This window comes from Aquarana catesbeiana, linkage group LG02 (genome assembly GCF_042186555.1).
Source record: "Aquarana catesbeiana isolate 2022-GZ linkage group LG02, ASM4218655v1, whole genome shotgun sequence".
NCBI lineage: Eukaryota > Metazoa > Chordata > Amphibia > Anura > Ranidae > Aquarana > Aquarana catesbeiana.
The window spans coordinates 701712345-701729056 of NC_133325.1; the positions used below are offsets into that span (position 1 = coordinate 701712345).

At 43.1% G+C, this 16712-nt stretch overlaps 1 protein-coding gene across 1 annotated transcript in view; it reads left to right on the forward strand.

Moving 5' to 3' along the window:
• Positions 1–14517, forward strand: part of AKAP10 (A-kinase anchoring protein 10) — a 64502-nt gene extending 49985 nt beyond the window's left edge. The window contains exons 11-15 of the mRNA XM_073616920.1: positions 5189–5298; positions 5413–5495; positions 5829–5881; positions 7336–7431; positions 9241–14517. Coding sequence (XP_073473021.1) covers positions 5189–5298; positions 5413–5495; positions 5829–5881; positions 7336–7431; positions 9241–9246 — 348 coding nt within the window. The 3' untranslated portion in view covers positions 9247–14517. The remainder of the gene's footprint in view (positions 1–5188; positions 5299–5412; positions 5496–5828; positions 5882–7335; positions 7432–9240) is intronic.
• Positions 14518–16712: the final 2195 nt, after the last annotated feature.

The window sequence follows — 16712 nt, forward strand, 5'->3', positions numbered from 1 at the left end:
AATAGAGCTTTCTTTTGGTGGTATTTAATCACCACTGGGTTTTTATTTTTGCTAAACAAATGAAAAAAGACCAAAAATTTGTGTTTCTTAGGTAATTTTCCTCCTTCACTAATGTACGCTGATGGGCAGCGGCAGTGATGGGGCTGCACTGGTAATCAAGAATCTGATGATCAGTGCTGATATCCCCTTTCACACTAGCTGGTTATCCGCTCTCTCCTCACGATGTGGCAGCGTAAGGAAAGCAATGCCGATAACCGGCACGTGTGTTTACATCATGATCAGCTGTGATTGGACACAACTGGTCATATGGTAAAAAAAAACGCTGTGATTGGCTCTTTGCCCCGATCTGTGATCAGCTGTGTTCAAAGGACACAGCGATCAGAGAGCATGCCGGATGCGTGTTGCAGTGTGTGCATGGGGGGAAGGATCACGGGAGGACATCATATGACGACCTCCCAGAACTAGCCAACTGCGCTGTAGCCGTCATTTTGCTATAACGCAAGTGGGTAAAATGGCACTTTTGCTAGCTTATGCACCGTAGCTTATGTGACTAGTTTTGCTTAAATCTTTATCTAATTTTTTTACATGCTTACTGGCATTTCTACTTCATCCAGATAAAACACAAAGATTTACAGATTATTTCACAGTCTGTGTTTCAGTCCTTTTAGTGGAGAGCAATATTTAAGAAGCAAACTTGTAATATTGTAAGGCCGGGTTCACACTGGTACGACACGACTGTTGTATGACTGTCATCCAACTTTCCCGTGCGACATTGGTCCTACTTCCATCCCACTTGAATGAACAGGATACGATTTTGCGCCGACTTTGAGATAGTCTGACTTGTCCTTTGACCAATCAAAACAATCCCAGTATGACATAAATTCCTTTTCCTGCTTTTGTAATCACTGTGTCAGATGTCATGAGTCGGATGGTTAGGACGAGGATCCGACTTTGATCTAACTTCAGTGATATTGAATGGGCTGAAAACGGACCAAAGTAGTGCAGGAACCTTTTCTAAAGTCTGACCGACTTGTGTTGGACCAGTTAAGACGGCTCTCATAGGGAACCATTCATTTGTATATGTCATGCAACATGGGCTCCCAAAGTCGGAGTGTATGTTGTACCAGTGTGAATTGGGCCTGAAACATGAAATGAGCGACCAAGTAAAAGTAACATATGGCCAAAAGGAATTGTGTTTAAAACTTAGTTTAATATGTTACTTATCCCCTAACAGAAAACTGTATAATTTATGTTTCACTGCTCTAAGATAAAAACTCTATGCCAGAATTTTTACATATCATACCTGAGCATGTGACTAAGACTAGAGCTTTTTTTTTTCCAGCGTTTTTATTGAAATTTTGCAGTTTAGGATTATTGATGAGTGTAACTAGTAAATTTCAGAGTTAACAGGGAGTCAGAGTGTAAAGAAAATGGCACATTCACGCCCTAAAATGACACAGAACGGCTTACAAATTCACATGGGTATTATGAAGGGAGAGTCATGTATGCTGGATGTGCCAATAGTATCTGAATGAATATTTTTAGCTGACGTAGTAAAGCCCAAGGCATGCCTTTGGGTGATGAAGTGTTAAGTGTGCAGTACAGGGTTAGCATTTCTGGAAATAGGTCAGAGTCTGAGGACTGTATTCTGTGGTGACCCCTCTCCAGTACTGATGTCTGAAATTAAGAGCAAACCCTGTTTGGTGGTATTCTGTGACATACTATCTCTAGGTCTGATTAAAGAGAGTGCCTTAGGGAATATTCTTGTTGTTCTAGTACAGGGGTCTCCAAACCCCAGCCCGCAAGCCACATCTGGCCCGTTTGGATGTTTTATCCGGCCCACAGCTCATTCTGAGACTGCCTGCTTCAATTCCCCCCCCCATGCGCTTTAGGCAGTGGGAAAGAGCAGTAGGCATGCAAGGCGATGTATGTGTGCCGCTGTCAGAGCGGATCCAATGAGGGATAGGAAGATGGAGCGGTGCACGGATTCCTATGCGTGCAGGGAGGATGAGGGGCCCCGCTGTCGGGCAGCACGGATGTAGGCTGGCTGTGCATGCTTGAATCAGGCTGGGGAAGTGGCAAAAGAGGAGGAGGTTGGGCTGGGGGCGTGGCGGCAGAGGAGGCGTTAGGGCTGGGGGAGTGGTGGCAGAGGAGGAGGAAGGGCTGGTGGAGTGTCGGGAGAGACGGGAGGTAGGGCTGGGGGAGTGGCGGCAGAGGAGGGAGGTAGGGCTGGGGGAGTGGCGGCAGAGGAGGGAGGTAGGGCTGGGGGAGTGGCGGCAGAGGAGGGAGGTAGGGCTGGGGGAGTGGCGGCAGAGGAGGGAGGTAGGGCTGGGGGAGTGGCGGCAGAGGAGGGAGGTAGGGCTGGGGGAGTGGCGGCAGAGGAGGGAGGTAGGGCTGGGGGAGTGGGCGGCAGAGGAGGGAGGTAGGGCTTGGGGGAGTGGCGGCAGAGGAGGGAGGTAGGGCTGGGGGAGTGGCGGCAGAGGAGGGAGGTGGGGCTGGGGGAGTGGCGGCAGAGGAGGGAGGTGGGGCTGGGGGAGTGGCGGCAGAGGAGGGAGGTAGGGCTGGGGGAGTGGCGGCAGAGGAGGGAGGTAGGGCTGGGGGAGTGGCGGCAGAGGAGGGAGGTAGGGCTGGGGGAGTGGCGGCAGAGGAGGGAGGTAGGGCTGGGGGAGTGGCGGCAGAGGAGGGAGGTAGGGCTGGGGGAGTGGCGGCAGAGGATGGAGGTAGGGCTGGGGGAGTGGCGGCAGAGGAGGGAGGTAGGGCTGGGGGAGTGGCGGCAGAGGAGGGAGGTAGGGCTGGGGGAGTGGCGGCAGAGGAGGGAGGTAGGGCTGGGGGAGTGGCGGCAGAGGAGGGAGGTAGGGCTGGGGGAGTGGCGGCAGAGGAGGGAGGTAGGGCTGGGGGAGTGGCGGCAGAGGAGGGAGGTAGGGCTGGGGGAGTGGCGGCAGAGGAGGGAGGTAGGGCTGGGGGAGTGGCGGCAGAGGAGGGAGGTAGGGCTGGGGGAGTGGCGGCAGAGGAGGGAGGTAGGGCTGGGAGAGTGGCGGCAGAGGAGGGAGGTAGGGCTGGGAGAGTGGCGGCAGAGGAGGGACGTAGGGCTGGGGGCGTGGCGGCAGAGGAGGAGGTAGGGCTAGGGGCGTGGCGGCAGAGGAGGAGGTAGGGCTGGGGGCGTGGCGACAGAAGAGGAGGTAGGGCTGGGGGCGTGGCGGCAGAGGAGGAGGTAGGGCTGGGGGCGTGGCGGCAGAGGAGGAGGTAGGGCTGGGGGCGTGGCGGCAGAGGAGGAGGTAGGGCTGGGGGCGTGGCGGCAGAGGAGGAGGTAGGGCTGGGGGCGTGGCGGCAGAGGAGGAGGTAGCGCTGTGGGAGTGTCGGCAGAGGAGGAGGTAGCGCTGTGGGAGTGTCGGCAGAGGAGGAGGTAAGGCTGTGGGAGTGGCGGCAGAGGGGGGTGTGATCAGAGTGGAGAGATACGGGGGGGGTGTAATCGGAGTGGGGGACACAGACGTGTGGAAAGGCTCGGATAGCACTATTTACATTTTTATTCATTTATTTATAAATAACACATTTTTTCGGCCTGCTAATATTTAAAATCTACAATGTGGGCCTCGGGCTAAAAAGTTTGGAGACCCCTGTTCTCTTACATATTCAATGTTGTCTAGAAGAGAATAGACTTTGCCCTTGGTACAACTGCTGTTCTTTCGGGGGTTGAATCCGTTTCATATGCACCCAGAAGTTTTGTCTGATTACTCGCCTGTGCGGGTTGATTTCCGAGCGGTTTCCAATCTGGGGACACCGCTTTGGAGGGTCAACCCCTACTGGCTGAACTTAATTGCACCCAAAGATGCCATTGATAATGCTCTTTCTGAATATTTTTTATATAACAGAGGTACGGCATTCCCACTTGTAGGATGCAATGAAAGCATATTTAAGGGGGAACCTTATTAAGGAGATCTCTAAAATTAAGCAAGCATCAATAAAATGGGAAAAAGATATTATGCAGGTGGTAAGCACAGCAGAAGAAGCATTTATATTAAATCCATCAGAGATTACTCAGATAGCATGGCAGGAGGTGCAAAAAACATATAGATATTTGTCCTTAACAAAAGCAGAAAATAAAAGATTTTTTTTAAAAACAGAAATATATTGAGGAAGGAGACCAGATGGGTCACCTTTTGGCAATGATAGCTCAAGCTCAGCAGGACCCTACTGTTTCTGCGATTTAACAATTCTGAGTGTGGTATTGTATATAACAAGCCTTCCTTAGTGCAAATGTTTGAGGATTTTTATACCTTATTATATAGATGTAAAGGGACTGCAATATCGAACTTATCTGCTCAATTTTTTTTTAGCAACACTTAAGTTCCCAAAATTAAAACCTACAGATAGGCTAATGTTGGATGCACCTCTGTCCTTGCAAGAGTTAGAATTGTCAGTCTCACAAATGCATAAAAAAAGAGAGTGCCTTGACTGCTCTGTTATACAGGTGGGTCAAGGGGCTTCTTCAGTATTGCTATATTTGCAAATCTTTAAACTGCTCAGGAGCAACATTCAAGAGCACTTAAGTTTGAGGGCCCCTTCAGGCCTTTGCAGTCCAATAATGTACAATACTTTGCAGTATTTCACATAACATGCAGTGCTTTAATGCAATAACATAAGGCATTGGCCAAAAAGTCACTTCACTTTTTTTAGGCAAAGCATTCTATGTACATTGTGGTGTGCTTCAGCGTGGGTGTGGATGCCATTTTAAATAGGTGGAAGTGAAAAGTGGTATGCAAGGGGCACTAAGGGTCTTTTCACATCTATACACATGCAGTAATGTGCATTTTAGGTGAATGTTGCCTTGTGGTTAAAGTATTTGTTTTTTTTATTAATGCAATATGCAAATTGAGCATGAACCATTCTAGAATAGAGATTTTCCCCATCGTTTTCCCCTCTCTAAGATATAACCTAACCTTTTTTTTTTTTTTTCAATGGACCAGCTTATTTTATGTAAAAATGCACAAGAAGGTAGCTATACCCCTTCATGTAATCTAGCAATGAATAGGATTTCTACAAAAGCATTTTCATGGAGTAAACCGTGCAGAAAGCAGAAAAGTGTGAATGGGCCTCTGTTATCTACATCTAAACAAATGTGCAAGAACCGTATTTTTAGTCAGTTCAGCACTTTTTATGGATGATACTAACTTATTTACTGTCATTACAGGTTAATGTCAAAAAAAGCAATGTAAAGATTTTGAAAAATTTTGATGAAGCAATAACTGTTGATGCTGCAAGCCTGGATCCCGAGTCACTTTATCAACGAGCATATGCAGGGTAAGAATGCCTGAAAATTAACACTTACTAGTAAACTGAATACATTGCAAATAGATTGGCAAAATAGACAGTTTTTCTTTCATTTATACCTTCCGTGTATCTTTTTACTTGCAGAAAAATGACTTTTGGCACAGTTAGTGACCTGGGTCAGTTCATCCGAGAGTCTGAACCTGAGCCTGATGTGAAAAAATCCAAAGGTGAATGTCTGCCACTTTCTCAAATCTTGTCTTTGTAATTCCTAGGAAATACAACAAGTTGGCAGGTGGCTCACCCTACCATTGAAATATCAGTTTTTGGGTTCACTGATCCTTGAAATTGTGTACAACTAAAGGATGCCCATACTGGAGGCTGCCATTCTTTTAGTTATGCTGGTTGCTGCCACCATTGAGTCCAGTATGTTTGTTATTGACCTTGAACAAGCGAGCAAGTCAGAACGGGCTAAATTTAAATAACTGGGTCAATGTAACAGCCAAGAACATAGCATTTTAGCATGAAATGATGATAAAGGTAACATTACTTCTCTTTTCTAGGTTCAATGTTCTCACAAGCTATGAAGAAATGGGTACAGGGAAGTACAGATGAGGTGAATATTCTCATGCATTGAATACAAGCTTGATACTCGATTTGTATTTCTGTGCAGGTTTCTGTGGAAATTGTTGAACCATCAGCTTTCTACGTTGGAAGTTATTTTGGTCTCCTCGAAGCAGCCAGAGTATTTTGGGAATGGGGGTGGGGGGACCTGCCTGTCACATTTTGTCGCTATTCATTCTTGCTGTCTTGTTTTTACATACTGCATTTGTGTAATAGTTTCCCACATACAGTGAGGTAAAAAAGTATTTGATCTCTTGCTGATTTTATGCGCTTGCCCACTGACAAAGAAATGGTCAGATTATAATTTTATTGGTAGGTTTATTTTAACAGTAAGAAACAATAACAACAGAAAATATCCAGAAAAACGCATTTAAAACAAGTTATAAATTTTGCATTTTAATGAGTAAAATAAGTATTTGACCCCTTCGCGAAACTCCACGAGGTGAGATCTTGCATGGAGCCCAAGACCAAGGGAGATTGACAGTTGTTTTGTGTTTCTTCCATTTGCGAATAATCGCACCAACTGTTGTCACCCTCTCACCAAGCTGCTTGGCAATGGTCTTGTAGCCCATTCCAGCCTTGCGTAGGTCTACAATCTTGTCCCTGACATCCTTGGACAGCTCTTTGGTCTTCGCCATGGTGGAGAGATTGTAATCTGATTGCTTCTGTGGACAGGTGTCTTTTATGCAGGTAAGAAGCTGAGATTAGGAGCGCACTACCTTTTGAGAGTGCTCCTAATCTCAGCTCGTTAACTGTATAGAAGACACCTGAGAGCCAGAAATCTTGTTGATAAGAAACCAAATATTTATTTCACTCATTAAAATGCAAATCAATTTCTAAGTTTTTTGAAATGCGCTTTTCTGAATATTTTGGTTGTTGTTCTGTCTCTCACTTGTAAAATAAACCTACCATTAAACTTATAGACTGATCATTCCTTTGTCAGTGGGCAAACATACAAAATCATCAGGGGATCAAATACTTTTTTTCCCTCACTGCATGTCATTAGGACATTGAATTATTAAACCCATATTTTCTGTAAAAAATACTCTAAAGTTAATTTTGGCGCACACAAACACAAGACAATACCCAAATATTTTGTAAAACTTAAAAGATGAGGTTGCGTTAACAGACCAAGTGAACAAATAGGAGAATTCATGGTTCAAATTTACACATACTTTAAGTTGGGAGAGAGCTTGCAGAAAATTACTAGTCAAGATGGTGCAGCCATGTCCAGAGGTGTCCTAAATGTCTCATTCTGGCCAAAATGTCAAATAGTCAGTACTAAGGTAAATATAGTAAGTTCTTTAATGCAGGGGCAGAGTTTATCTGTCCCTGATGGGGATTGTCACGGTGGGTTTTCTAATAGGTTTTTATTTGTTTTCATTTAATTTTTTTGATAATTAGGGCATACATGTACCAGTATTACTTGCCTATTTCTCTTTTTAGGCCCAAGAAGAAATGGCCTGGAAAATAGCAAAAATGATTGTTAATGATGTCATGCAGCAGGCACAGTGGAATCCGCCACCTGACAAATATACCAAGGTCAGTACAGTTCAGTTTTTTGCAGACTTGGATAGCTTTCTGAAGAAGGCAATGAGTTTTAAGGAAAAAAAAGGTGCAAACACACATTTTTTAGCAATGTTATACATACAGGTGGACTTTTATTGCTTAACTGATTGTGAGGCATTATTTATACACAAGCCTTCCTTTCACTTTAATGCTGGTTATGATAGAAAGGTGTCAAAACACACAATGCATTCCAGTTTGTTACCTTATGGGGTTGTGTAGCCATACACCAGTCAGGGTGCCCATGCTGACCTGTGTCCACAACCTGAAGCACTTGCAATGGGCACGTGAGCATCAGAAATGGACCACAGAGCAATGGAAGAAGGTGGCCTGGTCTGATGAATCACAGTCCCTCTTACATCATGTTTATGGCCAGTGCATATGCGTTGCTTACCTGGGGAAGAGATGGCACCAGGATGCAGTATAGGAAGAAGGCAAGCCATTGCAGTCAGTGATCTCTTATTGACATCTTGGTGATAGATTCCACAGCATTCCTTCACAGGTCTAGTGGAGTCTATTCCTGGATGGGTCATGGCTGTTTTGGCAACAAAAGGGGGAGCTACTCAACATTAGGTGCTTGTAATGTTATGGCTGATCAGTGTATATTCCCTAATATACAGATAAACATTGAAGGGCGCATTAACAAATCTGTATATGGAAAAAGGGTAATCAAAATCACTGTAGTAAATAGAAGTATACAAGGCTTGGGTATGTTCTAAGGTGCTGTAGTCAAACGGAGTAAAAAAATATTTGTTTTTAATGCTGGGGAAAATCTCTGAAAGTTAACTTTAATGTGGTCTAAGTCACTGACCTGGAACAAGTATAAAACTAATTCTGACACAGCATGTTTGTTTCAGGTCTGTGCCCCAAACATACTTGTCAGATAGACACTGTATAACAGCCAGGAAATAGCATTTTCAGAAGGCGGCCATTGATGGTAGGCCCTTACTTCACTCATGATGGAGTCACTTCAACCATATCTGTTTATTACAGCTGAGCAGTTAATATACGCAATAGAAAAGGGAATGGGTGCTATAATTTTGGCATTAGTTCACAAAACCCCAAAACATTAACTGCGTATGTGATGAAACAGTCAGCACACCAGAAAGTTCTAGTTCATTTCACATGTAGCATTTCATTTTCAACATTAAACAGTATAAAGCCATACCAAAAAATTCTATACACGGATTGAGTTAAACCGAACAGTTAGGCAAAGCATATTCAAACATGGCAAGATGCAGAAAAACATATCGTGCTATAAATGCCAAACAAGTATAGTAAAATACAAAAAGCTGAATATAGAGTAACCAAGTGATTTATGGCAGACACCTGATAGCAGAAAGAGATGGGGGGTACAGAAAACGTTTTGGGGTTAAAACCCCTTAGCCAAGTCCAGGTGGAAATTGGATTTGATAAAGGGTTTTCACCCCAAAACTATTGGTAACTTTGCTATATTTTTTCTTTTTGTATTTCACTATACTTGTTTGGAATTTATGTCACGATAATATATCTGCACCTTGCTATGTTTGAATATGCTCTGCCTAGCTGTTAGGTTTACCTCTGTGCTGTCTAACTTAGTTCCTCATGGTGCTGTGATCCTTTTATACAAACTTTTTCATGTTGAAAATGAGATATTGTGAATTTAACTAGAACTTTTTGGTGCGCTGACTCTCATTATATACATGGTTACCGCTGTGCAGACTTGCTCTCACTTGAGGCCAGTTGTGATGCTGCTTGTGTGTGCGTTTTTTTTTTTTTAATTTTCTTTTCTTTTTCCCACCTCAGCTCTGAGATCAATTACCTGGCCTTTCCTGAGTTCCTCTCTGTAGTGAACCTTTTTCCTGCACTTAAAGACATTGTATTCTACTTGCGGAAATCATACAAAGGAATGAAACAAATATCGGAGAAGATGCAGCCTTCTGGAGCAAGACGGATATGAAATGTGAAGGAAGATGAAATGTCTTTGTACCTGACTTTAGTGGAAAGTTATGTGCGGCGCACTTACCGATATGAAGGCGACACACATGTGTGACTACTGACCTCCCTGATTATTAGTCGATGCAGACACGTGGCAAATTGAAGATTTTATGGTCTTATTCAGGATTCAACATAAAATATCAATCTGTTACTTCCATTAGTTCATTTTTCGTAATCACAGTAGTACTCATCGAAACGCAGTGAAGGTATTCCCCCACTGTAACTGTTCAGATTCCATCTGTTTTTCTGCAGAAGGTTTACATGCACACAGTCAGTCACGCGCACACAGTCACATGCACACAGTCAGTCACACACACGCGCACACAGTCACACACGCACACACAGTCTCATGTATAAGGGTTTGTTTACACCACATGTGTTGGGGCTATGCTGGCAGCTTTGTCCAGTGCAGCTCAAGCCCATATACAAGGCAAGATACCTTGTTTCCATTGGTGTCAGCTCACAGCTGAGAAAAAGTACTGCATGCAATATGATCCACCACATTGCAGCACTGCAGTAAAAAGAACTGTGTTTAAATGTCACTTTTGACTGTTCTGTAAAAAAAATAAAATAAACCGTAAAATGCTCTGGGATTGGCACATAAGCTCTGTGTTTCCCAGCACACACCAGCAGTTGTACATTCGATGTGGTTTGCTGGTGTAGACAGACCCTAAAAGTATCTGAAATGAAATATCTGTGTTGTTAAGGGCATCAACTCTGTTCACATTAGTGACTTTGGAGACTTTGATCCGACTTTACCTTCTCTGGACCAAAGTCATACAAAAGTAGTGCAGGCACTTTTTCAAAGTCGCTGTGACTTTAAGTCGTACCGATTTGAACGGGTGAACTTGATGTCCAAAGTAGCATGGCAAGTCTTTTTACTGTCATTTTACGGTTCATTGAAGTAAGAAATGTCTGATTCCAAAGAGAAATTGAAGATTTTTGTGTTACTATTATGTGTGGTAAATGAAGAGTAGTTAACAGGATGTTATAAGCATGTTTTGTGGTTAGGCACTCTTATCAGTGATGGTTGCCTTACCAAGTCTGTTTGGCAGAACAGTCCGTGACATTTATTTTAACCTGTTTCACACAGCCGGAAAAAAAGAGGTTGAGGTTAGCCATTGTGTTATTGCATATATACAGCTTGGTACCATATTGATGTCCCCACTGGCTAATAGACTGCTGTCTCTATTGGGTTGATTTACTAAGACTGGAGTGTGCAAAATCTGGTGCAACTATGCATGGTAGCCAAGCTGAAGTTAGAAGCATATTGGCTATAGTGCCTAGCTACACCAGATTTTGCACTCTCCCTATGTCTGAACTCTTAGACACAGCCACCATTGTGTGTGACATGGTAACTTTAAAGCAAATCTGTATTAAAATGACCCAAAGGTGTCTGCACATTAACTATAGTTTAATATTCCAGTGACACCTTGTCACACACCTAATTTCCTACTGACATTTCTCCCTCAAAGTCTTTTCTTGGTGCTTGTGATAGTGCAGAAATTCTCAGTCTATTAGGAAGCCTTGCCTCCTGTATTTCGAAATCTGCCTCATTTTAAATCTTTTTGAATAATCCCTGTAAAAAATTTTTTTTTTTTAATTTTGGCTTTGCATAGTACAAACATTATGCCACACTCATGGCAGACAAGGCACAATAACAGTTGCTACCAGCCAGTAAAAAATGTACCTTTTTATAGGGATGAATTAGAATGCATGTAAAAGGCATAACAAAATGCAAAACGCTGGTGCTAGTAAACTCAGCTTTTCTTTCCCTAAGCACACTCTGGCGTAGCCAGCACATACAGGCCTTATGGGAATATGAGTATGGGGTTCCCAGAGTGTCCTCTTCAGGCAGGATTTGGATAGAAAGTGTCCCTCAATTTGGACAGTTCCTATGGTGTGAAGGCATTGTAATACAAAACAGAAATATGTGCAGACAGTTTTGGGTATATTTTTTTCTATATTGACCTAATGCTGTAAAATCAAGATTAATGACATATTTACTTTAACCCTGACACATTTTAAAGGTAAAGTATGGGCAAAAATTGTGTAAATTTGCACAGTAAAAATGAGTTACTTCCACAGAAGTGTGTGCCATCTCTGGCTGCTGAAGTGCTTCTTATATAACCTTTACTTTAAATCAGCTTGCAATCTCCTTTTGAGACTTGTAGTTCTGGCTGTAGTACAGATATCACAGGAAGCTGCTCGCTTGACACCTCCTCCATTCATAAAAAAGTGTACTCTTTTCACTGAATGCAAAATGTTCTGTGATTGGAGGAGAGATATTGTGACATTCATCTGCACCTCCTCAATTCACAGAACGCCTTGCATTCTGTGAAAAGAATGCAAGAATTTTTCTCAATTGTGGAGGTGCTGATGAGCAAGTGGCTTTCTGTGATACCTGCACTGAATGACAAGATTCATTGCTGGACGTTTGGTACCAACAGGGGACTACAGGCTGAATAAAAGTTAAAGCTTTATCAAAGACAGCAGAAGTGGGGCACGCTTCATTAGAGGCAACTTATTTTTACTGTGCAAATATACAAAATCATTTTTGGGACATATTTTTCAGATTTAAAGGGTTAGTTGACCTTTACAGGAAAACTGTAAACTTGTGACCTAACACCAGACCCCCCTCCCCTTCCCCCTATTCCCCGCTGTATTTATCCCCGGTGATCCTTAGCTGTCAGGGCTCTCACAGCTGCTCCACTGGTGCAGGGATTTGAAATCACTGGTGCTTTTTCTGTCCTGCACTGCCAGGATGGACCAGATGGAACCTAACTGTCAGTGTTATGTGGCTGCAAGAGCCATGACAGCTGAGGATCGCCAGTGATAAGTAAAGCAGGGATTTCATGGGGAGGGGGGCCGGTGTTAGGTCACCTTTACAGTTTTTCTGTAAAGGTAAAATAATTAACTAACCTACATATTTCGAAGGATTTTTAGACATTTTTCTAATTTGGTGGTAACTGCTTGCAATTATCGGCCATCTACCTTTACTCTACAATAGTGTTAATGGCTACATCACAGGTCATAGATTATGCTAAGCACTCTTTCTGCATGCCAGTTTTATGTAGATTCACCCAAGACATGCAGTTACTTAGCAGTTTTTTATAGTAGGCTCTGCCCCTCGTTCCCCCCCCCCCTTCTTCTAGTTCCCATGTTAAAGGATTTACCCAGTTTGGTCAACCCCTTTCCTTTCAAGAGTCCCCGGCATCCAAAACTGTCTGGTACTCATTGATGATCTTTGGTGATTCCAGAGTTAGTGATGTTGAACTTGACAGCCGTTTTCAACTGTAAAGGTTCATTCAACTGGTACCACAAGGTGTCTATTATCTTTATTAGCCAGGAAACCTTGCTTTGCGTGCCTCTCTTAGTTTCACTTTGTTAGTAGAAGCTCGACCGGCCTGTGTGTACTGCAGCCAGGCTGACAGAAGCTGGCTGTTTGGCTGTCTTCTGTTGAAGGGGCATGGCCGAAAAAGGTCTGCTGCCTGGAGTGTTCTGGCAGGGGGCTGTCTCCCTTTCAGAACACAGTAGAACAGCAGGGCAGATCAATGTACTAACATTGGATTGTTAATACAGCGACTCTGACCTGAGCTGTCAGGTTTTTTTCGTTCAGCCCACTAGGTTGAACAAAAAAAAAAATCTAGCAGTGTGTACTGGGCTGGCTAATCTGCCAGCCTGCCCTTAGTGGCCACTAAAGTGCACTTGGCAGGGCTTGTACTTTTAAATATTTAGGTGGCTGACAGGTGCACATAAAATCTAAGCTTGGAGGGGGGCAGATATGTTTTAAAATGCAGCCATGGCTGATCTGCATTGTACTCTTCTCCACAGGTCTGCATTGTACTCCTGCTGGTGCAGTTGGCTGCATAAAGGCTGCAGTAGGATGCAGAAGGTAAAGGGTCACCCAACAATGCTGTTAGTGAGGCCTTCTATAAAGTAATCCAATACCAGTTATTTTTACAACAGTTGGCACGGAGCTTTCAAGTTTAAGCAGACTTGGCCTAATAATGACATGTTTCATTCATGCATCTCAATGTGCAAAATATTCCCTTATCCTAAGTATCCCGTGTGTAGGTGAAATTACTTTTGTTGCCTACAAACAGGATCTAGAAGACCTTCCTGCAACTTTTAAGTTGCATTGTTATTTTATCAACCCCTGGGAACCTTTTCCTTTGTTAAAACCTAATAAACAACAGGGTGGACCTACGGCCCCGGGGCAGCACAATTCATTGTGTCTGTTTTACAGCATTTTTCTCTTCTTTTGATAAAACATTCATAGCAATCACTGATGGTGAGTTGGACCTTCCTTTAAACTACTTTTTGAAGGTATTGTCTAGGGCGGATATGTGATGTCTGCACGTACTCAGATTGTTTGAGTACTCTAGTAATAAAACATTGAAGGTTGCTTAAGGAATTATTTGTTTATAGGTATTTTTATATTTAAATTGCAATTCCATTTTTGGAAAACTGATTGCTTTTCAGAGGAGGAGCTTGTAATGCTCGTATGAACTTTTGTGGATGCACACTGACCCAGGTGGCTTGAACTCCATTGTTTGTCATCTTAAAGATAGAAGTGCTATAAAGGACATCTTCAAAGTACGTAGAGTGCACGGCACACCAAAAGACTCCATACGGATTCAGGACATGAGCAATGCTCTTGATGCAACACTCCGTTATATGCTGTAGTTTTAGTAGTGAGACTACACTCTCCAGAGAAGAGGCACCTCGGGGAGCTTGTTTCTTGTTTGTATGTTTTTTTTGGGTTTTTTTTTTAAATATGCTTTCTTTTTCCCCTTTCCCCTATGAATCACTTTATGTAATATTATTAAATGTTTCCAGAAATGGAGGCATCATTGATTATCTAGATAACATCCTTGAGCTGCGATTTGTTAAAACTACCTTATGTATTGTCCGGTAATATACAAAACAAGGAGGCTGTGTAATAGCTGTTTTGGTACTATGTACCTCTTCCATGACCTTCTCATGCCCAAGTATTCCTGTACTTAATCATTCATCTATTTAAATGTGTTAAATTGAGAATATATAAGAGAAAAATATTAAAAGTGTTGTCTATCCTTTTCATTGTTTTGTATGTGTGCTCTCCAAGACCATTATCTAATACAGTTTCAGGTCAAGCCACTTGAATTGAAAATGTATCAAAACCCAAAAGCAGAATTGCATTATTGTTTTGGTTTATTTTTTATAGCTACTTTATTAATAATTGAATGCAGATTACCAGTCTAGATTTGGTGGTTGTGGCAGTTTTTCCTTTTATTATGGCCAATGATCCAGCCAGTAACACACTTATTGCTGTAGGGTGACCGCATTCACTAACCATACTGTATCTATGGAGGAGCAGTGTTGTCATCTTAGGTCAGGATTTTAGAGCAACCCCATCTACATCTCCTTAACCACTTCAATACCAGGCACTTTCGCCCTTTCTTGCCCAGGACAATTTTCATGTGACACTGTACCCAAACAATTTTTTTATAATTTTCTTCCCACAAATAGAGCTTTCTTTTGGTGGTGTTTGATCACCTCTGCAATTTTTTATTTTTTTATAAACAAACTAAAACATACCAAAATTTTTGAAAAAAAAAAAAAAGGTTTTTCTTAGTTTTTGTCATAAAATTTTGTTTTCCCCTTCACTGACGGGCACTAATGAGGCAGCACTGATGGGCACCGATGAGTTGGCATTGATAAGGTTGCACTGATGAGGAGGCACTGATATGTAGAATTGATGGGCACTGATAGGCGGCACTGATATGCAGCACTGTTGAGCACCAATAGGCGGCACTGATATGCAGCACTGACAGGCGGCACTGATGGGCACTAACTTGCAGGAGTGATGGGCACTGATTGGCACTGATAAATGGTACTGATTGGCACTGACAGGTGACACTGATGGGCAGCACTGATGATGAGGCACTGATGTGTTACTTACAGGTGTTACTGCTGGGCTCTGATTGGCACTGTGGTGGGCACTTGAAGGGTTTTTTATTGGAATGCTGGGCACTGATTGGTAGTGTTTTTTTTGCACATCTGAGGGAGCTGTGCTGATAATCAATGTGCTGATTATCAGCACAGACCCCCCCTCTGACAGGGAGAGCCGCCGGTCGGCTCTCCCTGTCAGCGCGAACCGAGGAATGCTGTTTACCGGCACTTCCTGGTTCATGCTGTGATCAGCTGTGTTTGGTCACAGCTGATCATGTGGTAAGAAGCCTCTGACAGAGTCTTCTTATCATGATCGGAGATGCGGGGTGTCAGATGCGCGCCGGCATGTTATCCTGCTGGACGTCATATGACGCCCAGTCAGGATAACAGAAGCAATTCCTGGCCATCAATCTGCAATAGGCCGGGTGGGAAGTGGTTAAAGCGGAACTTTAGTCATTTTTTCATCTTTCCATCTATTAAATCTTCTGCCCTTGTTGTTTTAACTTTGGATAGTAAAACATTTTTTTTCTGCCAATAAATACCTTATACAGTCCACTTCCTGTTTCTTGTCTGGTAAAAAGCCTTGGCCTATGACATCATGCACAGCTCATGCTCACTCTTGTGAATGTTTGCCAGGAAGGGAGGGGGGATGAGTCAGAGGGCCAATGAGAGCTGTCGAGCTGGAGGTGTGCTTTTGTGTAAATCCAGGAAGTGAACAGGCAGCAGCTTCAGCTGCCCACAGTTAAAATGGTTGCAGCCAGACTCAGTGGAGGGAGATTTCTGCAGCATATTTGGCAAGTACAGAATCACAGAATATATAAAATAATATGCAATGTGGTTGGAGGGAAGCTTCAGAATGCTGTTTTTATTACAAATTATGTGAGCAGACTGCAGTTCGTCTTTAATATGGCAGGTAGGTGATCTGCATTTCACAGAGCTGAACCAGACAGAGCTAATAGTAATATCTATGCATGATATAAGTTCACAGGCAGCACTGAGCATCTGGAAGGACCAATTGTTTTATTTTTTTGCACTTATTGTACACTATATGTACTATATGTACATTATAACAAAACATTTTCAATTATATTGTTAACAGATTTAAAGTGATTGTAAAGTCTATTTTTTTTTTTAGTTTAAAAATAACAAACATGTTATACTTGCCTGTCCTGTGCAGTGGTTTTACACAGAGCAGCCCAGATCTTCCTCCTTCTCGGGTCCCTCTTTGGTGCTCCTGGCCCCTCCCCCCTGTTGAGTGCCCCCACAGCAAGCAGCTTTGCTATGGGGGCACCTGAGCTGAGCCGCAGCTCCATGTGTCCTTTCAGATGCGGACTTGCGGCATG